This window comes from Centrocercus urophasianus, unplaced genomic scaffold, assembly GCF_019232065.1.
Source record: "Centrocercus urophasianus isolate 14NV4802_14NV808 unplaced genomic scaffold, USGS_Curo_1.0 seq_17, whole genome shotgun sequence".
Lineage (NCBI taxonomy): Eukaryota > Metazoa > Chordata > Aves > Galliformes > Phasianidae > Centrocercus > Centrocercus urophasianus.
This window is the reverse complement of record NW_024884722.1, coordinates 29,334,689-29,361,223: the sequence shown is the minus strand read 5'-3', so window position 1 is coordinate 29,361,223 and position 26,535 is coordinate 29,334,689. Positions and strand designations below refer to the sequence as shown.

Here is a 26,535-nt window from a genome sequence, read left to right as displayed (position 1 = left end):
TTCCTTCAAAGGTCTAACAAGTGAGATACGACCTTTGCTTATAAAAGCTGCAATGCCTCTTTCCCATGCTGCATGCACATGTGTAATACCTATGCACACACATTATAGTTTATTACACCATTTGGCCACATCCAGCAGTTATGCTTGATGGCCTGCAATACTCAGTATTACCATCATGTCTTCCATGGTCACTTTATCAGAGAAAACAGATTTAAAATAGTAAAGTGGGGAGAGAGCAAATTGATATTGATTCTCCTTAAACTCTTGACCCTGGTAATTTATCTGACAAATAATGCATTCCACCACCTAGCTAATACTCAGCAGCAGACAAGTAAGCTAGCTGACTCTTAAAAAAAATAAAATAAAATAAAAAAAATACAAATGGTAACAAAACCAACAACAAAAAAAAACATACTGAAGATTATTTAGCAATAGTTAGAATACTAAAGAGTGAAAGCAAAAATGCTGAAACCTGGTGACTCTGCAACAGGATGGGAGAAAAAAAATACCTATTGCTAGGCTAGCAGCCTGTTCAACTATTTTGTAAGCCTGAGCAAGTGGCAAAGCCACTAGGAAGGGCTGTGAGTTCCCAGCCAGCAGAGTAACCAAGCACAAACAGTACCCAGACCCAACTTCCATCTAAAATGCAGCTGATACAACAGACGCAGAAGGAGGAGCTGGTTTATTCACATGATAAAACAGTCACAAGATTTTAGACATGGCTCCCTTACCCAGCTGGTTAAAACAAACCAACGAAGTTTGCAATTGACATGAGAGTAGACAAGAAAAAATAATAGAGTAAGATGAAAGACAGTGTTCTGAGAAATTCAGAAGAAAATACAAAGAAAAGCCAATGGGATAAGGAATAAAATGTAACAAAATACCTGGATTTACCTAAATTAAGTTTCAGTAAATTAATACCAACCAACACTAGATTTACAGAAGCACAGAATAGATGAGGTGCAAAGCAGCCACGCAGTGTTCAAAGCAGGAACCTCCATGCAGCCCTGAGTTGTGTTCAGTCACATTCTGGGTATCTCTAACATCAGAAACTCTAACATCAGCCTCTCAGGGCAAATCCGTTCCATTTTTTGACCATCAACAGTTTCTAAACAAATTAAAAATAAAAAGCAAAAGGGTACTGCTTACGCTTAAATAGCATTTGTTCTATTTCATTTTGTACCCATTGCCTCTTGTCCTGTCACTGAGCACACTGGTGCAGTCTCTGTTCTGCTCTTCCATCAGAAATTTCTACACATTGATCAGAAATCCCTGAGCTCTTTTCCCTGGGCTCAAATGCCAGCTCTCAGCCCCTCCTCAGATTACAGCTCCTACAGACCTTTGATATCATCGTGGCCCTTCACTGGACATTCATATCCATCTTGTACTGGTGAACCAGAACAGGTCACCATGTTCCAGATGTCTCACCAGTGCTGAGAAGGGATTAATCACCTCCTTTGACTTGCTGGCAACACTCTTCCAAACACAGCCTAAGATACCATTCACCCACTTTGCTGCAAGGGTGCACTGCTGGCTCACGTTCAACTTGTTGAACAGGACTACCAGGGCCTTTTCTGCAAAGCTGCTCTCCAGGCAGTCAGACCCTATTCTGAGCCAGTACCTAACATTATTCCTCCCCAAGTGCAGGGCTTTGCATTTCCCTTTGTTCAGCTTCACAGAGCAGAGTCTCCTCTGCTCGTTTCTCCAGCCTGCCCAGATCCCTCTGCATGACAGCACAAATTGTGTGACCTACAAAACTCCTACAGCCTTGCTGAGGGTGCACTCTGTCCCTGCTCTGATAACATGCAGTTATTGTTACCAAAGGCATCACACTGTATTTGGACCTAGCACTGACCTCTCCAGTTGGACTTCATGTTGCTCATCAGAACCATGCAAAAATGGCAGTTTGGAGGCCATTTTATTGTCTGTCTGACCCATGCTTTTTTAAGTTTGTCCATGAAGATACTACAAGAGACACCGTCAAGAGCTTTACTGAAGACAAGATCAACGATATCTGCTGCTCCCTGCCATTCACAGAGCTAGTTGCTTCATCATGGAAGGCTACCAGGATGCTCACCAACGCCACCCATGCTGACCTGCCTGCTCATTCTGACCCACTTGCTCTCTATGAACTACTACTTACCCATCCAAGGCAGAGCTCCACACTCCTATTGCTCTCCAAGAGGCAAGGCAGCTCCCCAGCCTGGACCTCCTGAAGAGCCTGCGGCACGCCAGCTCTATCACCTATCTATCTGCAGTGAAATCTTTTGGATTTCACTGAGACTATAGCCATCAGGTAGCACATAAACGTTTAGCTGCTCCAGTTTGTTTGCTGTATATTACAGACAATCAAGTCAAAGTATGTACAGGAAAGTAATCGTGTGGAGGGAAACATCTTACTGACAAAACTGGCTGGAAACTTTGTATCACGCTATGAAGTCACACATGCTGGAGGGAATAATCAGAAATGACAACAATGGAATGCCTGCTGTGTGAAAAGTACAGTTCAAGAGGTGCTATGCAGCTCTTCCAGAGAAAGGAGATAGATGGGTCTCTGCTGAAGGAAGTCTTCTGGGGAACGGCTTGTGAAAGAAGAATCCTAGTGCCCCTAGATCTCTCTGTATACCTCACCCCTACTGTGATGCTGAGCTCAAACCTATCCAACCTTCCTTGCCATGCTGCTACTCCACTGCCTTGTCTCCTTTCACCTGAAACTCCTTGCCCCAAGCCTTATTTCTGCTTTCATATCCTCAGAAGTCTTCCCCACCTGCATTTGCAGCTCACCCAAAGCTTCCCCCCCCCCCCAGTTCTTCCCCCTTCATGTTACTTTCTATATTTTACTTTTAGTTTTTCCAAACACACAAAATTATCTTGCTGAAAAAAAAAAAAAAAAACAACACTTCTTCCAAAACCAGAAACACTTTGAAAACTGTTTTCAAATTTCTGAAAAACAGAAGTACAAAGAAACAAAACACAAACTCGTAACATTTACATCGTGATACATCACATCCAATTTTTAAATTTTGGCCAGAATTCTTTCAAACAAGAATTCTCAATTGTTATTTTTTTACAGAATAAAAATCACAGGCTCTTGTATTAAAAAAAATCCATAAACCAACAGTTTCCATAACAGAATACAAACTAACCTGTGCTCACAGACCTGCTCTAATATAAGTCATTTCAGTATCAACACAGAACTGATGAATACCACTGTCATCAGAAGAGTACAAAGAAAAAAAAAACACAAAGGAAAATACAAAAATGTACAATTTTACATCTTGCTTAATAGTTGATAAAGACATTTTCAATTTCAGACAAAACTCCTAATACTGTATAGAAACATGCTGTGGATGTATACACAAGGATTTAATGTCTCAGCTAGCTTCTGGTTGTTGGGATTTAGGAAGAAGCTGCCACAAAGTGGTGTAATTCCTCAGCTGCCTGCTACAGACTCACGCTCCTCTCCAGAATGGTAATGCTGGCCGTTGTTGGGAACAAAACACCCGGGGCTGGGCTTTTCATGTTCCTCTCTTAGTAGCACACTGTCGTTTGATACACAAGCATTTACTACTGGGTTATTTTTCCCCGTGGCCAACTCACCTTTCGATTAATAAAATTCAGCAGAAATTAAAAGATACTCATGAAGAACCAACAAGAAAGGAGCTGACAGAATTTCACGCAGTAACAAGTATAAATGCCACAGATGCTTACTGCTAAAGATGGCCATTCTTACATCAGCTTGCCACCTCTTTCCTCCACCTCTGCTTCCTGCAGATTTCTAGGACTATTACCTAAAGTATTACAGAGGGGCATAAACATTATACAACCGCATTTGAAATCTTTTTCTTAAAGTTTACTAACGCCATTTCTGCAGCAGAACCCCAGGCTAAGGAATGCACAGCTGCCAAACAGATGTATAATTTCAGCATTTAGATTCCATTATTTCAAGGGGATTTTTTTTTTTTTTTAAACTAGATGTTTTTATATTTTCTATTTCCATCTGTTGTTTGACCTCCTTCAGCTTTGTCTCCTCTTTTCTGATTTAGTTCATTACACCAAAATAATTTTCTAAATTAGAAACATCTCTACATTTAAAAACTTGTGAATTTGAAGAGAGGTGGGGGAGCGAAGCATGGTCGGGGAGGAACAAAAACAGACAGTTCAGCAGAGGATTGGGTTCAATACAAACTGTCCTGTCTGGGTCGGGTTTTATTTCCTAGTTCCCAGTGTAACCCAAATTGGCACATCTCTAACTGCATTCCTTCCATGAAATTTTAAGAATGGGATACTGAAGAATATCGGCTACAAGGGGATGATCTGGCACTTCACCACAGCCCTCTGCCCTAAGTTGTGAGTGGAAGAACATTCAAATTCTTGATTCCTTCTAAAAAGAGTTGTATTAACTATAAGTTCAAAAAGAAAAAAACGTATCTCAGCATATCCCAAGATAATCCATGGAGGGAAGATTTAGGTTGGATGTCAGGGGGAAGTTCTTTACAGAGAGAGTGAGAGATGCTGGAACAGCTGCCCAGAGAGGTTGTGGATGGTCACACTACGGATTTTAAAGAGCCAAGATCCCAAGCAGGATCACTAAATTCAGCTCAGCAGCTATGATGGACGTGGTTTCAAAACCTAACAATATTTATTCTATTTTTAAGCTTACATTAACAATTTGCCTAGGAAAGGAAGGGCATTGCCTTCAGCCTTAATGAACGGCATATACCTCCGAACATTCCCAGAGACCATTTTCTATAGGATACTTTCATAAAATAGACTAAACTGTTGCAATCAAGGAAATGTAGAAAACAAAATGAGAGAAATGTCAACATGTAAAAACAAAAAAGAATTCTTTTAATTCTGCAAGGTTAACTTGCTTCCTCTCAGAGAAGACACATCAGGAATCAGCTTTATTCAAATTGCCTTGAAAGTTTTTGCTTGTTTTTAATTCCTTCCTTCAGGGACGTTACTTAAAGATCAGTATCACTATCAAACTAAAATTCATTCACTGATCTGAATTGAGCATAGTCCTTGTCTTGGGTGCTGAGTCTGTACCTCATTAGCAGCAGAGCCTTCCTGTGCAGCATCCCTATCCTGTCTTGTCATTAACTGTCAGCTTTCCAGGTCAGCAGCTGGTTCTGAACAGCTTCTTCTTAGGCCAAGGCAGAAAAAGGGACAAAGAATCTCTGAAACATACTCCAAGGAAATCTGGAAGAGCTGCATTTCTCTTTCAAGGAAGAAGATATGCAGCAAGAGGGGACACGGAACACACTGTGCACATCCTTCTGTTTTTCTTTGCGCTTCCAGACACTTTAGCAACTACAAGCCACTCGTTCCCACTGTTCTCTCTTCCATTTGCAAGAGTGGGAACTACAAGTTCCAGTCAATACTTTTCCTGCTAAAACATTCCACCCACGTTACTTGTTCACACTGTTTTCAAAGCACCTTTATACTCCTGCACAACACCACGGGAATTGGTGTCTGTGCTTATGCATCAGCACTATAGACTGAACTTTCAACTGAACAAATAGGGCAAAATCAAATGGACTAGAAAATGATATGTGAACGTACAATCCAGGCTACATCCTCTATCAATCTTTTCACTGCTTCTGTATGCATGGAATTCTCTTTTAACATGCAATGCACTAAGATGTGCATCAAATCTTTTGTGAGCAGAACGTTAATTTCCTGTAGCAGCAAAGTCTTGCATGACTTTGGGACTCAGAACTGGGACTCTACCCACTGATTTCCAGTATAGTCTGGCACCAGGCTCTTACAAAGGAAGTATAAATGCACATGAATGGTTTTTCCCCCCCTCAACTGGAGAAAAAGTCGTTAATAATTAACACTGTTAAGACAAGAGTCTGCAAGAATAGCAAGCTTAGGATTTCAGCAACTGCAAAAGTGAAAAGGTGCTTCCACAAAGCAGGTCTGAATTCTAGTACATGACTTCAGAGACTTTCTTTGATATCTGTCTTACCCCTGCTACATCTGCTTGTATTCTTTATAAGCCACAACACAACAATGCTGATACGTGTTTCCCTCTGCAGAATGATGCACTGAGGGAATCCAGACAAAAAATTGCTAGGTGCTTCCACATCTTAAGCTGAGGAAGTTGACTGAAGCCATCTCGCAAAGCAGTCGTATGAAGAAACACGGAGAAAACTGAACTAGTATCAAATTTTTTGTAAAACACATAGTTGCTCTTATAACATGTGACAGAAATTAAACTACAGCACCACTGAGCTGAAGTGGCAATTTCTTCTTCTATTGCACAGCCCGTCTATCATGTACTAAAAAAAAATAATCACATTTTAAACTACTGTATTTCTCTCTGTTTTGAAGGGCCACGGGGATCATACTCTCTTAACTGTTACTTCACAGATTTTATCATGTTGAAAACTTTTGAAGTACTTCCAATGAGCTACACACCTCAATCCGAAGGAACACAAACACCTCTGAATGCAGTACAGGCAAACTATCCCACCAAAGAGCTTAAAGGAAGCACTCCATCAAGTCAATCAATTCCACTAAAACAATACTTGTCCTCAATAAATTCTATAGAAATAACACACCAGACTTTAAGTCTTCACCATTGCTTCTCTTTCTGCATATACAACCCGTGCATTTTTACACAGTCATGAACTAGAATTCAGTTGTCTGCTTTAATAACTATTTTGATTTTTTACTTAGCAATTCTTCCTGAAATAGTACAGCTGAGTGAAATGCACAGAACTCAAAAGAAAGAGAAGGATGACTATAAGGCATCCACTAGGAAAACGGCAAAGACTAGATCTACTACAGTATAGACCTCAAAGAGATGCCCACAGCATCTGTGTACAGCTTCATAACCAGAAACTCACACATCTCATCTCTGCTGTAACACAAATGAAGATCTCAAGCCCCACTATATTATCAAAAACACTGATGTAAAATGTTTCAGTTGTAAGCTGACTACAGGAAACTACAACATTCTCTCATTTCTGTGATTCCCACATGGTGTTGTGAGTGCCCCATCTCATACAGTGGTCAGACCAGTCAGAGGCTGCAGCTTACTCTCTCAGTCAGGACACAGCCTCACAGGAGAACAAAAGGAATCTAACATTCACCCTCCCTAGAGGAGAATGAAATTCTTGATATTAAAGACTAGGAGAAAAATTGCTTTGTTTTGTCAAGGGAGGCACAAAACACACGCCTAGAGCACGAAGTACGGAGTGTATGTTTCTGGACTGAATCCCTCACTAAATAGCTATTCTAAGTAACAAGAATATTAAGAAAGCAAAAGCTATGTCTTCTTCACAACAAAGATAAATTAGCTGACTATTTCAACTTTGTCCTATTTCAAGGAGCATGCATTACAGTTCACAGATTATTTTTAAAGAATTCAATACAGTGGGTTAAATTTTGCATGGTTTTGTTGTTGTTGTTGTTTTAAACTTCTTTGGGGAGGTAAATAAAATGGCTATTCCTGAGAAAAATCAACTGATATACATACTTCACTGTGATTTTTAAGCAACTACGAGAATGAGAGACAGAAATTCCTTGCTTTCCCTTTAAAGTACTAAATGTTTTAGAAAGCACAGAAACTCCATGACATCACCATGACTAGGAATAATCAGCAAGGGTTTGGTGGAGCAACTGCAGAAGATTTTTGCAGCTCTTGTTCAAGGAAGAAAAGGCACTAAATCATCAGCTGCTACAAGCAAGCCTGCTGTCAAAATGAAGCACATACACTGCCCCCCACCCCCACATACATTTGGGGAAAATTAACGTGTGAAATAAGGCTCTAAGCACTCCATCAGTGCCTACATACAAGAGCTCTGAAGTCACATGTCTTAACATTACTGCAATACTTACATGATTTATTTACGGAAAATATTCAGGTATGTGAAGCAAAACCCATGCATTGAAGACATGCTCTGTTCCCTCCTCCCCCTTCAAACGAGGAACCAAAAACCTCACAGAGAAAGGTCTGATGCTTGACAAAAGCAAGGGAGAAATACATCTGCAGTACGTGCCCTTACATATGCCATCTTGTCTGTTTGCCCATCCATGCCTTCCAGCCACTTACCAAAGCTACAGAAGCTCTATGTGTCAGATATTTACCGGAAGAAGATACTGTCCTCATGACAGAAGTTGCCATCCACAATGACAAACAAAAGAGAAACAGAGTGATTGGCCTTTTTCTGTTGGTTTCTTGCTTTTAAGGACTTGGGCGAAGGTGAGTTTGATGCTTTTGAAAGCTTGGCCAAATCAAAATTACTGCAAGCACCACTATCTCTTCTTTGATCACTTTAATAAAGGGGACTTATTGAAACACTCATGACACATCTGTTACATATGTGGGCCTCGTTTTTCTCTGTAAAGTTGTAGGAGTTCTTAGTTACACTGACTGATGTGCAACGTAAGAAAGATTCCATTAATTCAGTGTTTAACACCACTGTTTTCAAAACAATTTCTTTTCTTTTAAGCTGTGAATGTAGCCTATTCTGGTTTCTCACTATAAAACTTAGTGAATATTTAGCAAGTCCTTCTCTAGCTTTTTCGTTTTCTTTTTAATTATTTTTTAATTATCACTGCATAGTCACATTATGTCCCAATTGCTTCACAGAGAACAAATTCCTACCTTTAAACCAAGGGAAAAAAATAAATAAAAACCTAAGCCACCCACCTACCGCTTGCTTTTCAGGACTCCAGGAAGTTGACAAAGCTATTTATTGTTTCTTCAAAACGCTTTTCTCCTTGCAGTCCAGAGCTTTGTGACAACTCATATCACAGTAACACTCATCTATGGGAAACACATGTCTTTTCTAAAGGAAGCTAGCAGACTGCTTACTGCACATCTGAAAAGCACCCCATTCAAACCTAAATGAGACCCAAACTTTGTTAACCCTAACTTGGAGTAGCTCAAAAAGTAAGCCAACTGCTATGTATAGGTTAATGACTACTTACATTAATTATGCTTTAGAACCCCAGTTCCCAAATTTTGGCACCCAGAAAAAGCACATACACCACTTATTCAATTGTATTGAGTATTTCTGTTTCTCCTTACAAAGTTTACAATTCTCATTGTGACCATCATCAGTGCCAGCATCAAGAACACCAGAATCTGGAGCCCACGTTTTGACTAGGGAACGCTCTTTGACTGGTGGATTCCGGTGGATTCCAAGTTCTGTGTTACTTCTTGCCATTTACCAATAGCTGACCTCCCTGCTTTGGGTAGGGGCTGGGCCCAGTGACATGCAGAGGTGCCTTCCAAACCATAATATCTTTTTCGTTTTGAAGAGAAGAATTCCAATCAGCTCTCATGAATTCACTGTCTGCAAACAGAGTGACCAAGGGGATAAGTAGAGAACAGGCAGCTGAAGATCACAGCTATGCATTAAAATCTCTGACAGATCTCCGCACTCAGAGCCTGCAGGGCACGCATGTGTCCATACAGAAATATAAACCACACAGACCCTAACACAACAAAGCACATGTGTTGAAAGGCCTATAAGAAAGTAACAAAAGTAAAGACACACAGGACACACATCGTCAAAAGTAGTATTTTTTTCAGGCTGCTACAGAACACCACAACGCGAGTGTCTTACTAACTATGGGCTGAAATAACGAATTCGAATATCAACTGGTCTCGTGCAGCTCCTCATTCCAGGATGAGGGAACAGTTCCAGCCCAGGCCATCACAGAAGGAGCTGCTCCACTCCCACAGAGGGCAGGCACCAAGGAGCTGACTGCAAATGGAATCCACCAAATTGTTACCGTCCTCATGGAACGCACAACACGGGTCCCACACACAACCAGCCCGCACCTGGAAGGCTTCCCATCGCACAGCCTTCACCACAACAGGCCAGACGACCGCTTCACGGACGTGCTACAGCCTCCCGCCGCACCTCGATACCGAATTCAGTCTTAGTCGTACAGAAGATTAAAGGCCGACGAAAAGCCAGTCAAGTTTTTCAACCTCTTCGGGACATCTTGTCACCAGGTACGAGAACGCCGCGTGTAACCGGAACCGGACAGCGGACGCTCCCGCCCAGCAGCGGCGAGTCCCCGCTCCGCAGGCGTGCGGTGCCGTGCGGTGCCGTGCCGCCCCCCGCGGCCTCCCGGAGCCGCTCGCAGGCCCCGCTCCGCCGCCGGCTCGGCACCGCGCCTGGAATTACAACACCGCGGGCGCAGACGCAGGGGGAGGGAGAAGGCGGCCAGACAGAGCGGCGTGCGCCGGGCCTGCCCGGCCCCGCAGGCGGCCCCGTGCCCACGCAGGAAGCCGGCGGCCCCGAGAGCCCCCGTGCTTCGCCCGCAGACGGGTCTCCGAGCATCGGCCCGACCCGCGGGGCGAGCGGCCGGGTCGGAGAGCCTCGGGCAGGCGGCCCGAGCCGGCGTCCGACGGGGAGAGCGGGACGAGGGCCCGGCGCTCGGAGCCCCGCGGGCTGAGAGAAGGTAGAACGCGGGAGCGCGGCTCTCCTCGCCCCCCGGCCGGCCCGACCCCGCACTCACCGCTCGCGGGGGCTCCTCATCCTCTGCGGCGGGAGAGAAGACGAAGCAGGAGGGAGCCGCTCCCGCCGCGTTACGCGGGCCGCGCCCGGGACCCCGACGGCTCCTGGGAGACGGGAGCGAAGGCGGCCGAGCGCCGGGAGGAGGAGGGCGGGGCGGGGCGGCTCGGCGCAGGCTCGCTCCCCGGCAGGCGCTCCCGACACCCGGCGCGTCCCTGCGGAGCGGGCGGGGCGGGCCGGAGCCGGATTCCAATCGCGGCGCCCGCCGAGCCCGGCCGCGCGCACGGCGAAGGGAGGGGGAGAGCGGGGACGCGCGCTCGGCGGAGGCGGCGCCGACGGCTGCCGTTGAAAGGCGCGAGGCCGCCCCTCAGAGCCCTCCCGCTTCCACCGCCATTCCGTCGACGCGCTGGCGGGGTGCCGCGGGAAAAAGTTGGCCGCTTCTCCTCCCCCGTTGCTCCCGTCACGGGCGGTAGTACGGGCCGCGGCAAGCCGCCACCTGAAGCTTCGCGAAAGGACCGTCGAGAAGAGCTTTCCCAGTGAAATAGGCGCCGCAGCTCCTGTAGGAGGCGCCAGAGAGGCGCGAGGGCGCGGCGGAGCTGCAAGGGGCAGCGCGGCCGGGAGCGCTGTGGAGGTGAGGTGAGGGGTGACGGTGGAAGCTGCCTGTGGAAAAGTGAGGGCCTCACACCGGTCCTTGAGCTCTGTGGAAGAATAGTTCTGAAATGCTTGACATCCCAGTGCCTTATGAGTGATGAGAGTTGTAACGAACGGAATTGTTCGTTTGCTTTTTTCCATTTCCTTTTTAAATAAACAAAGCTGGCTAGTTAGATTGGAATACATCATAACTTATGCAACGAGCTTCTCACTGATAAGATTGCTAAAGGCCATGATTTGCATTGCATTTCCAAGCTCCTCGTCATTAGGACACATTACCAAAGTAACAATTTGTCTGTCTGTCTCCCAACAGCAGTGCAGAAGGAGCTTTAGTAGCACTGTGCCATGGGATGAGCAGCCGGACCTTTCACTCAGCAGAGTGGCAGCAACTCTAATGTTGATGTGGTCCCATTACACAGCTCTGCACCAAGAACTTTGTACACAGGGCCAATCATGACCACACAAACCTGCTCGCTTTCCCTTTGCTATTGACCAAGACACCCCTTAGGCCATCTGCATGCCCAGATAAGCTGTTTTTAGAGAGTAACCAATTGGGAAGCAATCTCACTTAACCACATGCATGTATGATGTGAGAAACCCTGTTTTGCTCGTTGTGCTGACCTCTCCACAGTCCAGCTCCATTTTTGTCTGCTAGTGTCATATAGAGTTTATGTTGTCCCATTTGTGTGTAAGATGAACACACTGGCTAAGTAATGTAGTTCACATGTGTTGTACACGTGCATTGTTAGGCAACTGCTTAGCTTGCATTCTATCCCATATAGTGAAACAAAAGAGGAAGTACATTCAAACCTATCTGCTTTGCAGACTCCTTTAAAACGCAGGCAATTAAAGGCACACCTACTAAGTGTAGGTGGCCAGATACTACAGAGAAAGGCATTAAGAAATGTGGGACTTGCATTACTAGACTTGTAGAAAATTTTTTTCCGATGAGCCAGAAAAAAAATGTCAGTGTCCAAGACAAAGACAGCCAAGAAAGACAAAATCACAGTGCTCATGCCAAGCAATACAGAACTTGTATGCTTATGTTTATAATTTCAAAGGAAAATATGAGTCTGCTGTTCCTCCACTCTGTCTACTATCAGATTGTAGCAGCAGAATAGACACTCAATATGGAAGAAGAATGCAACATGCATGTGTGTGCTCCCAAGCAGAACCAAAGCTGTTAGAGCTAGCATCTCTCTTGGTAATGATCTGTGTGGTAATACAGTCCTGCATTTTTCAGATGTTGGATGGTGATTTAAACCCATCATGCCTGAATTCAGCAAAAGCTATTAGCCTTGATTTGTTTTTGAGCTCACTTATGAAATAGATAAACTGTTTTCATTGAATTTCTTGTAAGTAATCACGGAAACTGCTCTCTTAGCTGGTATTTTTTTAAGGAGTTGGGCACTGAATATATCTCAGGCAATAGTCCTGTCACATCAGAAATTGTGTTGCTGAGGATTTGGTTTGCTCTACCCTGCCAATGTACCTATTCATGGCATAAATAAGGAGCATCAGGCTGTGTAAATACTAGTCTTAATCACAAAATAAATTCAGTAAAAATAAACTTTAGTAATTTCAGTTTAAATAATAAAATAAAAATAAAATAAATTAAAAAAAATTTAGTAATATCAGACCTGCAAAAGACAGCTTAATCTTGATCTAAAATGATGAATCATAACAACCTCGAAAGGTATTTGCGTCACAGTATTGTTCTGGTTGTCTGATGAAACATCACATGGAAATACTGTATTTATGTTTATTTTTCTAAACATACAGTATACACCGTATGGTTTCAATTTCATAAGGTATAAACTTTTTTTGAGACACGGGTTAACAACAAAAGTATGAAAACTATATGATTAGACTAAAACTCCTTGTTTACATTCATATAGCAGTCTGCATGTGAGAAGCAGTTTGTTGACCAGTGCTAACGTGTGAGATAATGCGGTATGATGGAAGCATTTTCTTGATGTGCTGCCTTAAGAACCCAGTTGTATTTCCCTTCATGAAAGTAACTGTGGAAGCTTAACCTCAGAAAGAATCGAACCCGTTTTGTTTTGACTTGCCGTGTTTACCTTGCAGGAAAGGCAGAGATACCTGTTTAAATCAAAGATGAACACTTCAGGTGATAGGCACTCAGAAAGAGGCAGTGTTCCCGTGAGCTAGTTATCAGTAACAGACATCTCACCTGGTCAGGATTTAGCAATCTGCAAAAGCTTGGACATGTCAGGTTTTAGTAACATGAAGTATTTATCCTGGTAATACAGCAACACTCAGAGACACTGTAGTCTGAATTTGAAAATAAACATACGTTAATTCTCCACTTGACCAGGATGGGGTGTAGAAGCCTAGCATAAAATACAGAAAGAGCAGTTCAAGACTGTCGTGATGAAGAGAGCTGTATTAAAAAAAATATTAAATCATGAATCGGGTAGTCTTGCAGCTGCTTTCTTTTGTCATTTCCCGTCCAGGAATTTCTTTCTAGTTCTTGGAATCACTGGGGAACTGCGAATCTTAAACTTATGTTTAGGAGAGGTATGCATAGGTAGAAGGTCATCCATCTGATAGGACTTAATCTTTGTGTGATTCCTCTTCCCTTCAGTCTCTGAAATCCATACGTATAAAATCTGTGATCCAAATATGTTTTTAAAAGCCAATGAGCTCTTCACTGTTACTGTTACCAAAGTGAATATTTCACGCTACGTGTTAAACAAACGTTACCCTTTAGTTGGGGACGCATTCCTTTCATTTTATTTACATTAATTCTTGTCTTTTTTCTTCAGAATTACTGTACTTGAAAACACATTCTTTTGATTATAAATTCATTGGAACTGTCTGTTAGTTAGAAATGATACCGATCTTATTAAGTGTTTTAAACATAATCTTAGTTAATTCAATTAGGGTAGAATCAAATCTGTGAGGGAAAGTTTTTTTTTTCCTTTTTTTTTCCTTTTTTTTTCTTTTTTAAAGATCTACAAATGAAGCACTGATAGTAAAAAGGCAAAGGTATTTTTCATTTTTTCGGTGTTGCAAGCCTCAGCCAACCTTCAGCCCAAAAAGCATGATGTGGAACTGAGTGCAGTGCAGGACTGCAGAGCACCATGGAGAGACTCCAGAGAACAGCAGCTCAATGTGCAGAACACAGGCAGAAGGAAACAGGAAACCATTTCTGCAGCTGCAGCACTTGTTGTATTCTGGTATTATTTCTGCAGTCCAGCTTCTTTAGCCTCGTGCTAGTGAACAGAGAGGAAGGAGGATACAAAGGCAATCTATACCTGTGATATGACTCAGGCAGCTGCTGCAGGAGCTGAACAGATTCCTAAATAAGACATGTAGTAGGGACCACAACTCTGTCTTGCCAAGGGCTGTAGGAATGGGGGAACTATGCCTGACTTCACAAGAGCTTTAGGAAACATTTTGCCCGTCAAGAATCAAATTTCCTATTGCGTTTTCTGCTTGCTCTTTCTTTGTTGTTTGTTTGTTTTTTCTTTCTATGCCTTGCTGAGCTTTTTACAGTCTTATTTCTAATAGATTCCTATGTACAAAAAGCACTGTTTTCTCCAGATCATAAACTCTGAGAGAAGTTTCCTTATAAATACAGGAAATATTTCAAATATATATGTATGTATATTAAAGCCAACGTAGGGTAGCAAGAACATAAAAAGTCTTACAGAAAAAGAGTACTTGTAGGCTCAGCAGGAGCTTCACCTGGGCACTTTGTTCACATCAGTTTGCTGGAGACTTAGTAATATGATTTCCCTAGATGCATGCAAATAAAATCTATGAAGTCTTCATTTGCTCTAACAAGATTAAGTATTTAGGGTTAGACTCTACTGCTGTTTTAAAATTGATAGTTTCAATTAACTATGAATTAATTCTGCTCTGCCCAATGATCTATAAGGAAGTTTTAATTATCCGCTTCACTCTTAGAAGATTTGTAATACACTAACATATATTTCTGTTCCTCCACTTTTTATTACAAGTGAGATTTATTAATTCCTTTTACAAGCTTGGGTAATCCTTAGATCCCAAACCACACTGTCTTAACTTTTCTTCCTCTTGATGTGGAGGCTTCATCGCTTCCAACCTTTTTAACAAATAATTCTCTTCTTGACAACTGACTGTCCTTTTCAGCAACAGAAACTGAATGCTGAAATAGGAAATGTTTTCCAGTCTGCTGTTAAACAAAGAGAACTCTTCATAATACAGAGGAAGAAAAAATCTGTCGATATGTGTAATAGCCTTATTCTCAAGAGGAGTGGATTCAGGCAGCTTTGTTGCTGGCAGCTCTGGTGGGCACTGTCAAGATTTATAAAGAGGGACATTTACAAGACGGAAGATGCAGTGTTCTTCCAAGGTTGTTAGAACAAAATAGATCTGAATCTCATACAAAACAAATGAACCGAATAATTTTAATTAATCAAATCCTACTTTTGTTCCTCAGTGTAATAATATCTTTAACCATGAATGCATTGCTGTTAGATAAGAAATGCAGCAAAACATTCACCTCTTTTTTCATTCTCTAGCGCAAACAATATAACATAGGTCTGCTGAATCCAAAAGAAAAAGGATATGCTCATATTTCAGTCACAGCAGTTAACCGTCGTGTTTGAAAATGTGTAATGAAGGGCATAGTAAGAAATCTTTTCTCCCTCTGTGTTAAAGTTACTTGCATATGTACTGGAACTTGAATAAACTCAAATACACATGCAGCTGAAGCAAATCCTGGTATTATATAATCTAATCTATAATAATCTATAAGTTCCCCTGCTTCCAAAGAGAAATGGCCTTCGCCTGCAAATCTCTGGATTTGGCAGCTATGCCTAATTCAGTTTCAACTCCCACTGACATCGGCAAAAATTACCTGATTAGGGATGCAGGATCAGCTCTAAGATAGTAGCATATTAAAATGCTATTGTAAATTCAAAAGCTGCTACCCAAAGTATAAAGTATTCAAAGCAGTTGAACGGTTCTCAGTGCACATATTCAAAATGCTGAACAATAGCAGCTATTGCATGTGTGACCATCAGGAACCACAGCTGTGCTTCTTTGTGTTACAATTAATTACTTCCGTTGTATATAAAATTGAAAGTATTGGTACTCCGGGGCGGAAGAAGGATATCCTGATACACTGCTCCTATTTCCTTAGGAAGAACTATGACTGAACCTTTCACCATTAATAAAGTTACAATGACTTTTCCTGTGATGAATAAAGGAAGGGTAAATTTTGTGGTTAATCTAATGCTAATGGAACTTTCTCTCCGCATTTTCACACTCCGACATTTGTATTTCATTTTACTGTTTTCACATGCTGTCTTTGATAACAGTTGCTCACTTCTAAGTAGTTGAACTTAATAATGCAAAGTCTAAAATAAATATTTGGCTTAAGGATTGTTTTTTTTTTTTTTTTTTAAATGACATTAGATCAGAGGAAAGCAGAAGACTTCACTTATAGGCTGAGTAAAAGCTTCTTACCTCAGGTATTTGTGGCTAGATTCTCTGACGCTGGCACACAGCAATGTAATTTTTATCTTTTTGCACCAGTACAGTTCCCTAAGCTGGAGGGGGATGAGGAGTCTTAGCCAGAGTTTGGGAGGATTAGTAACATCCCAGCATTTTGTTACGGGTTTTTTTTTTTGGTTTTTTTTTTGGTTTTTTTGCATTTTTATGTCAAAAAGTGCGTAGGAGCAAAAATCTGTTTGAAGTTGGACTAAATAGTGCAAATCTGGACTGTGAGTGTGTATACTGCCCCCAGACTTTGATATCCACTTTTGAATAACAATTGACCCTTTCTTTTGAAGGAGCTTCTGAACAGACAGCAGCTTCTGAGACTGTTTAGGAAATCCGTCCGTCTCAAGTCTCCATCAGCCAACAGCCAGGTAAGTCTAGAAAAGGTGGGAAATGTGCTTTGTATTCGCTGTGAAGAATTTAATCTTTCTGGATGTTCCTCCTAACCTTAATCTCTGTGTTGTGTGCATAAGTGTAATTACAACAGAAAACTCTTTCAAATCCATAAGATGTGTAACAAAAAGCTGAGTAAGTGACATGGGGAGTAAGTGACAAGCAGAGTCCTTCAACATGAGCACTAATAAGTTCTGCAAATTTGAATTCAGGCTAGTGGGGTCACAGTGGAGTGACTTACTTAAGAAAGGGAAGTCACAAAAGCTGCCATTCCAAAAACTGGTGTACATAGTACAGATGGCAGAAAATCATAATCCGTATAAATTACAGCTCTGTTCTGCTTTTCTTGCTGCAGCAGCTGGCGCTGGGAATACAGTCTCAAAGGCTAACTGTGCTCTGTCAGTATTCCAGAAGAGTTTAGATTCATGTATGCAACGTTTGATGTGATAACTAAAACCTGAACCTCTCTGACAACGGTTACCACACTTCTTGCAAGGACTTTTAGCCCAGAAGTTCGTGTAGTGCAGCAAAGACCTTGCTTAACATATATCCAGTAGAACAGAAACTTTCAACAAGTACTGTATATATCGTGCATTCACAAGAAATCTCAGCAAATCTGTTATTTCCAGGATGCAATAGGCTGAGTACACCCACACTAGCTTCAAAGCACATTTTGCTTACTACCCCACAATATTACACAGCTTATAAGCATGTGTAACAGCAACTCAGTTCAGCTTCCCCACATGCAGAAAGCATAGGCAAATTTATGACGTCTTCCGAATCAGCACAGGAAGAAATATCCACAAAGAAAATAGGTTATGGAAGATGCAGGCCTACCAGTGGCATTTGGTAGTACAGAACAGTGATTGGGAAATAATATGCTTGGTCTTTGTTTATAATGCAGAAACAAAGTTTTTGTTGTCTGAAGTGTTGGGGTTTTTTTTGTATGAAGCTAAATGTTTGAAAATACACCCTTTTTTGTGTTCCCACATCTTCCATATTATGACAAATATGGAGAAGCTCTCCTGTAAATCACAAATACCTGATAACAGAAACAAAGTCTCTGAGTACACTCAGTTCAATGCTTATTAACGCTACCTTAATGGCCTCAAGTTGTGCCAGGGGAGGTTTAGGTTGGATATCAGGAAAAACTTCTTTACAGAACGGGTTGTTAAGCACTGGAATAGGCTTAGCAGGAGGTGGATGTGGTGCTCAGGGCCATCATTTAGTGGGGAGTTGTTAGAGTTAGGGTAGAGTGGTTAGGTTGTGGTTGGACTTGATGATCTTAAAGATCTTTTCCAACCTGAGCGATTCTATGATTCTGTGATTCTATTGTAAATGGACTATGACTCCAAGAATTTAGAATGAAGTACCACGGAAATAAAATGCATCCAGTTCAAGGGAATCAGAGCTCAATTCTGAGTAGTTTCCTGTTCAAATCCATGCATGTGTTCCATACATGCATTCATCATGATCAACGTTTCTTTAAACCAAGCTAAACCTTGGTCCCAACGTTATCATTGCAGTCTATGTATTATTATATCTTAAAATTAATAAATCCTGTAAATAATTATTTCTTCTCAAATGAGAGCCTCTGAGATTATGAAATAAATATTAAGCTTCCTAAAAATCCAGAGCGTCTGCTATACCACACTGTAAGAATAAAACATTCCAGAAGAACAGCAAGGTCCTTAGCTTTCTGGTAGCGACATGTATTCATTACACAGATATTGAAAGGACTTTATTCAACTGTAAAAAAATCACAAACTCACCAAGACCTGAGGTCTGTTTCATTAACGCTGCACATGGTAAAACTAAGCAGAAGCAAAATTTCCTTAACATCTTTGTCATTAAGGAAAGTAATCTTAATTCTGAAGTAATAATTAATCTTCTGCTATAAAATATTTTATACATTCCATTTTTTGCATATTTATTATTTCCTCACAGCTAAAATGTGTAAACTTTTAAAGGAAGAAACAAGTTTTGTTCAAAAGGTTATTTTTGATGAAAAAAAAAAATTAGGTTATTCTTTTTACGCAAAAAAAGTCTTGTAAATTAGCCCGACAGTGCTTGTTAATACAACACACATTTGTTACTATTTTGATAAAATCTTCCTAAGAAGAAACTGTATTTTTAACGACTTTTTATATGCATGCAGCACAAAATCTGTGCTTGAATATGATCTGAATCTCATCCGTAACTCCGCAATTTGGCTGAGAGAACAAAGCATTTCTTTGTGTATTCAATAATGGCTTCAGCAATCTTATTCACACATTCCTTTCTTTTTTAATCAACAGAAACTGGCAGAATTTAAGATTCACAATTAGGGGAAAAAGCAATGCCTAGGTCAATAGTCTTGAAATCACCATTTTCTTCTGAGCAAATAATAATCTCTCTTCTATTAAGAACCTCTTAACACAACACTTGTCAAGCTGTTTTGCACCATGTGTTTCCTAATGAACTTTGCTCTGTTCACTTTTTGCACCCTATTAACTGGCAGAGTGTTATACCTCTAGTGCTTCCCCTCAGGACCGCTCAGCTCTCCAGGGATCATGGTACAACTGTCTAGTGCAAAGTTTAAAGGTCAGCACAGGCAATCTGGAAAAAGAGCAATTCAAAATTAACAGCAATCTGCGTACATTCTGTTCATTCTTCTGAATTGTTTTTCCTTATGCACACTGTAAACAAATTAGGGCTGTAAAATAAAACCAAAGTTCACAAATTTGCAATTCCTGGTACTGTACTTTGTAATGCCATCTAAAGCCAAGTTTGTCCATTTATTATCTAAATTCTTAATTATGTCTCATGTAATTAGTTGTATCTTTAAAAATACTGCATGCCTGAGGGGTGTGGATTAGGAATGCACAAAATGGCTGTTTTAATAAGTCACGCTGTGTATGAGATACCCTTTCATTTGGAAGGACTTACTTGGCACTAGAGTTCAATGAGAACATTTAAAACACTTTGTATACTATTTAAAGTCATTTCTGCTAAGAAATGGAAAAACATCCACCAGAACTCACGCAATCTAACTTCGTTCTCAGATTCATCTGTGTAACCCAAGACAGAATTTACCCATTCCTTGTAAACTTGCTATAAACAGCATTTGTTGACACGATAAGGTCTCTGAGAATACAAGTCTTGTTAAGTTACAGCATGTACTGTTAGTACACTACATCTTTTAAGCATATGAATGTTTGTTTAAAATAGCACAATTTAGCTAATAAGACTGATACACAGTAAGGTTGAAACCAATGCTTCTAATTTTATTTTCAGGTTTGAAGTAGAGAATACAAGCTTGTGTATGCTGTCAGCTGTTCATGTGCCATATTAACAAATATGTCCAAACTATAAAGCTTTAAATGTATTTGTACATTCATTTTATTACTAGACTGTTTTATCCATGTTGGCACAGGTAATCCATGCAAAGTACAATTACTCACACCTCATAAACCATGCTGCATTCTGACCTGAACTAACTAAGAACTTCAGAAAAATATGTATCTAAAAGCAAGGGCACTTGTGGTATCAAGTCAACATGTAATTATATTATAAAACCTAGGCTTCTATGATCACTGCAGACAAGAAATCACTCAGTTTCAAATTCTGATGTTTGTAAATACTAAACAATATCTGCTACCTGGAGACAAGTATTACAAATAAACATTAGCATTCCCAGCACTAGACACTAATGAGTGTGTTCAGTGCTGGATGTTCACATTATTAAACATAAGTATGTCTTTAAGAAAACATTTCACCCAAAGTACTGACCACTGAAGGACCAAAGTAAAATATTTTCCCTTGTTTAAAATTGCAATATGTGAATCCAGTACATTACAAATTAACTTAGAAAAAATAAGTCAGATGAGTGGTTTTCTTTTCAGATAATAAAAGCAAGGCCTTCTTTGGTAATCTTTACTCTCTTATGCAAAAAGAGCGGAAAAAGAGAAAAAGCATTAAGGTCATTTTTGAAGCCATTGACTGAAAAGATGCTGAACACCGTATTAGACAAAATACTGGTATTCTTATTTGGTCATTCAGAGGTACAGGATCTTTGTTTTGTCACGTAAAGTCCCATGTTAATTAATATAAATATTTAGAGGAACTTATGACTTATCCCAGGCATCTGTTACAAGACAGAAAACATAAACAAGTGCACATTATTCATCCTGCAAACACTATTTTTGTATAGCATTTATGTTCAGTGATAGTTGAAGGGCCCTGTTCTGAATTATATAAGTATGCATCCTTTCCTCCATATCACAAAGGTGACATATAGCAGAAGAGTATCAGCGTTATGTGGGATTCTATCCCTGTGAAAGTTAAAATTCTACATTACTATTCACAAATTTCTGGTTCAGATATGTGCAAAAATTATGTAAGGGCAGGTAAGTGGATTCCCTATTTTTGGACCATATTATGAAGCAGCACAAGTCAAAACAGGAAATTTATTACATGATAATCCTCAGGGTATCTCTGTTTTTCACTCAGAGATATCACTGTACCTCATAAACTGATATGTAAACTAGTTTTAATCTCACTTGCTCAGACACCAGCTGGAGTCAGGGCATGTGTTACAGTGCAGATTACCTGTCCAAGGAAATTTTCAGGACCCCTTCAAGTTAGTACAGCTCCCACTGAAATCTCTGCTGCTGCATTTTCACAGTTGCCACTGCACAAGCTAGCTCAGCTATACCTAACATATGTTGCATTCACCCTTTTGCAGTGTTGACTTCTACTAGGTAGGATCCTGGATCTTCCTTGCTCACTCATTCTGTATACATTCATACTATATATTGGGACTATTGTCAGCTCTTTGTACCCCAATTTCCTGTGCCAAGCCTTTTCCTTGACAATAGCAAGTCATGCTGGCTATTCTCTGCTTCCCCCTCTGCCTCAACGAAAGTATCTAATATATCAACTTAGTGCAACTGGCCTTACCTACTCCTCTCCCTCCTCCAGCCCCAGCTTCCCCTGCCTCCCCAGTGCTTCACCCTTCTACACAATACCAGAGGCCCTCAAGCCCCCCATATTCTGGCTGCTGCAGGTGCTCTGCCCTCTTTGATCCAAACCTCTCTTCCCCTGCTCACACCGAGACCCCTAATGGAAGTCTTTTCACATCCCATACTTGTCCACTTGAGCTTCTGATGGGAAGTCCTGTGCAACTTCATCTGGCAATCTTGGGGTCCCTTGTGAATATGGAGAAGAAAGAAGCAGCTCCAGCCTGGCTGCCTACCACATTCTCTGCACAGACTGTACACCCCTGGTTAGCTGCAGCCAATCATCTCTGACCATCTCCTAAAATGCTGTATTCTTCATAGTACCAGCAAAGAGGGAGCTCTTAGGAACAGAGAAGGTGGAGAGGGAGACACACATAAATACATAGATTAGATCATGACATTCTACTGTGGTGTTATATGCTCTAGCAGTCTGTGTTGTGCCAAGGAGTCAGACTCCCTGTTTTGAGAGTTTGATGTTGACAGTAAGAGACTAGTCCCAGTCAGTGGGTAACACAGAAGTCTGCCCAAGGAGCATCTTCAATGCATTCAAAAATTAAAAGGAAGTATAGAATTGTCTCACTCTTATAAAAAGGTATTTAATGAATCAAATATGAGAAAAAATGTATTTAACTTCCATGATTATAGTTTATTCCTCTGGAGAACATTATGAGCCAAATACCTGGGCTTTGTAGTTAATGGAACCACGTTTACATCAGCCCAGCACTGACTGAAAACAGAAAATTTGTTTCCTATAGGAAAAAAAAAAAAAAAAAAAAGCTTTGCATATAATGAAGTAGTGTTATAGAATAATGAATGCATTCAAAATCTGACCCTGTAAGCACTCAGATCAGATCCCTGCTAAGATCAGTGAGAACTAAGATACCTGCTGAATAAACAGAGGTCATACATGTCTGAACTGCCACAGGCAGTTATGATTGTTATTTTCTTCCAAGATGTGGACTGCCTGCAGCTAATTTAACTCCCATATTAACCCCCCTTTTCTTTTATTTCCTCCTCCCCGCATTTCTCCCCACAGCTTTGGATAGCTTTTCATCACTAAAAAGACACACCTATGTTCTTAGAATTGGCATTACCTATAGGAGGGAAAAGACAGACAATGCCAAGTCATTCCCGGCTACTCAAAACACAAGGTACAGTAGTGTGCAGATAGCACCAGCATGTGGCCCACAGAACTCATTCTCACTCTCAGAAATACGAATTATAAACTGTCAGTACTGCAAGCTATCAATACACAATCATAATTTTCATTTAAGCAAATTAATAAAACTTGAATATTGATTAGGCTTTCCATTATAACTCCATTTTCTATTCAACAGAACTGCTGCCTCCAATACAAATAGATATTTAAAATTAGGAATTCAAAATCACTGCTAGTACTACAAGTATTGCTTTCAAAAAAAATCAAACCAACCAAACAAAAAGAACAGTTTTATAAATGCTTGAGCAACTTCGAAGTTTTTTATAAAATATTTAAAAATAGGACTAAGATGAAGTGTCAAAGCTTCTGTCTTACAATGGCAAATGCTACGATGTAGAATGTGTTCTATTTAAACTGAGGAAAACAATAAAAAGCATCTGTCTGTGGTGTTATGCTGCCCAATGAATTTTTATCAACATTCATTTACATTGATAAAACATTGATTGATTACATTCCACAGGAGAAGTAAAGGTGCCTTTTTTCTATGTATGTGGGATAGATTTGGCAACTTTTTCAAGCTATCTCCCACTTTCCAGCTGTACTAGATAGAAATGTGTCTTCGCTGTTAATCAGTGTTAAAGATCCAGAAATGGGTTCCTACCTCCCACTTTATATCAGTGGACATTATAAACCAAAGTAATGTTCAGGTTTGTTTTTTTTTTTCCCACAAGAGGAAAGGCAAACTGTTTTTGAATCAATAGCCACAGTTCCTTTCCAGCCAGCCTGATTCCATTCAATTTAAGAGCAGGCTGGACAAAGCCAGTTAGCCTTTTCCATTAAGATTTGAAAGTGAGGTATCTACTGCTCACGTATAAGCTAAGTGCACTAGCAAGGTTGACCCAACCTTTCCTCAATCTTATTGAGTGTGGAAGGAGTTAATTCCATTTCCACTTCATTCTCAAACTAAGCTACTCATTGTCTCTTAGGCTTCAGAGTTACGTATGGATTCAAGGCAAACTTCTTATTTGGAAAGAATCTAAAATACTTGATGCTATGAGGTAGCACCACAACATAAAGGAATAGCACACACTTTTCATAGAGGAAACCCTAACCTATTTATTTCCCTTTGAAAGCTGTGTCCTTTGGTTCTACTGATTATTGTCCGTATAGCACTTACTCATTCTTTTTATGAAAGAAAATGAGCTATTACAAGAGATGAGTTATTACAATTACAATAACAGGACTTTTCCTGTTATTCTTAAACACTAGTGTGTGGTCTGAGCAGTAAAACTGCTGTGGGTAGTTCATTTTAAACTGTATTTATGTATTACATTTCAAATCACAGGTTTTAATCAGTATTTCTCCAAACTGCTGCACTAATAATCTGTTCTTAAATGGAGTATTTAATTTGGTTTTGATTGTTCATTTTATATGAACCATGCAAAAGCATGTTCCGCTCCTAAGAAACGAGTTAAAATGAAATTTTAGAAATATCAACTTTATAGCTTCTACCAAGACAAATGCTAGCCATGGTTATCAACTTTATAATTGCTCATTTAGTCATCAGTTTCCCCAGCATTACTGATTTCCAGCTCTTTTTAAACATTGATGGCATGGGCATGCTTCTTGCACAATGGCTTATCCTTCTTGGAGTAGAATGGTTGACCTTCCAAATTCACATGGCATACCTATAATTAGAGAGAGACAGAGGAAGAGAGAGAGAGAGTTAGTTTAGGTCTTGGTTTGGTTAGTGGCACACTCAAACACACACAGGTGGCTCAGACTTCAAGACCCAGATTCTGATCCTTGCAATGCATGATGTTATATCGGCATGGTCCCAAGTGTGCCTCCTGCCGTGGCACCACCAGATACTCATTCCTCTTATTACTTGGGTGTTTTTGTGATCAAGGAATGACTCAATCAGACAGCTGGTATCATTGAAATTGTAGATTATTCTTCAACGAATTAAGTTCACTGCCTGGCTTCGTAAGTGCCAGCGTTGACATAGCAAAGTGTGTGAAAATGCATAGCTGAGGGCAAGGTAGCCTAGATTTAGATTAGCTTTATCTCTCCTGGAATTGTGCTGATATCCACACTGGGCAGCACAACAACATGTGAGGTCAGAGTTAGCTAAACCTCTTAAGGAAGTCAGTGCATTAGAATCTAGTAAATGTTGTCCCTGCTTATGGCAGGCTTAAGACCAGCGAGAGATAACATCAGTGATGTGCCACTACATGGGGAAGGAAAAACCATGTGAATGGATACGAGGATAAGCACATCAGAAAAGATCTTGCATTTGACTTTTAGCTCACTGCTAAAAGGTGAAATTAGCTTCTACAAAAACAGCTTAGAGAAATACATTAACAAAAAGGATGTCACCTCTGCACAAAATTGAGTTGCTAATAAAATAAATACATAAGGATGCAGCTAGGTGAAAAAGCAAAAACAAGAACAGGAAGTATACAGAGAAAGTGTCTTTTATAAGTTACAAACAGCTGTTGGTTTGTGAAGGAGAATGGCTGCCTTAGTATTGCTTTCTGTGTTCAAATTTCAAAGATATTTCAGTTTGCATAGAAAAACACCTTTGTGGTACTCACTTCCAGATGCACTTAAAGGATCAGTAACCAGTGTAGCCTAATATATTTATAAATATTTCTATTCTTTCTGCTATTCAACCTGAATATTAAAGTTCAACAAATCTTAGAAATTGTCACTTCTGGTGTGGCTAACATATTATTTTTTTTAGCTAATTAGAGGTTCTGTTACCTCATGAATAAGAGGTTGGAGAGCAGCACAACTGTATTGGAACCGTAATAAAAGTACTGCTTATCATTTAACACATTTAACTACTTTGTGTGCAGTGTAGGAATATGGCCACACTACAACTGATGAGTGTGACCAACTTCTACATTAATTACTATTCATTCTCTTTAAACAGATTCCTTTTTGCAAATTTCAATAAGAATTCTGAATGGACATGCAAACTGCACTGCTTTGTAACTAAGATTATGCCTATACTCTTCAACTGTATTGATTTATTTTAAATCCTAATTTATCTGGTAAATATTAAATTAATAGCAAATAGTGCTAGATATAAGTGTACATACAGACTCTCTAGAACTGTATGATTTATTAAAGAGCATTCGCTTGTGCTAGTTAAATTTATTAATTCTAATAAAAGTTTACAGAGGAGAAATGACTCTCATCCCTCTCCATCTGTAACTAAGAAATGAAATTCAATCCCTCTGCATCCCAAGACACACGTTAGTCGTTTCTGCTTCCAGGTCTTCTGGTGTTACTTAACAATTTATGATAAAAGCATAAAGAA

General features: G+C 40.3%; 2 protein-coding genes and 1 long non-coding RNA gene across 6 annotated transcripts in view; 1 reads left to right on the top strand and 2 right to left on the bottom strand.

Moving 5' to 3' along the window:
• BMPR1A (bone morphogenetic protein receptor type 1A) overlaps positions 1-10,611 on the bottom strand; it is a 78,957-nt gene extending 68,346 nt beyond the window's left edge. For both annotated transcript variants that reach the window (XM_042817674.1, XM_042817675.1), the window contains exon 1: positions 10,495-10,611. The gene's annotated coding sequence lies outside the window, so the exon portion shown is untranslated. The remainder of the gene's footprint in view (positions 1-10,494) is intronic.
• LOC122159818 overlaps positions 10,366-26,535 on the top strand; it is a 58,913-nt gene continuing 42,743 nt past the window's right edge. The window contains exons 1-2 of one of the 3 annotated variants that reach the window (XR_006168639.1): positions 10,366-10,437; positions 16,949-17,026. This is a non-coding gene — a long non-coding RNA (uncharacterized LOC122159818). Of the gene's footprint in view, positions 10,438-10,834; positions 11,122-12,835; positions 16,628-16,948; positions 17,027-26,535 lie in introns of those variants that run through there. The other 2 variants (XR_006168637.1, XR_006168638.1) reach the window with 2 other exon arrangements.
• The window catches only part of LOC122159815 (LIM domain-binding protein 3-like), a 29,684-nt gene continuing 23,437 nt past the window's right edge, over positions 20,289-26,535 (bottom strand). The window contains exon 9 of the mRNA XM_042817676.1: positions 20,289-24,895. Within this exon, the coding sequence (XP_042673610.1) occupies positions 24,806-24,895 (90 nt within the window). The 3' untranslated portion in view covers positions 20,289-24,805. The remainder of the gene's footprint in view (positions 24,896-26,535) is intronic.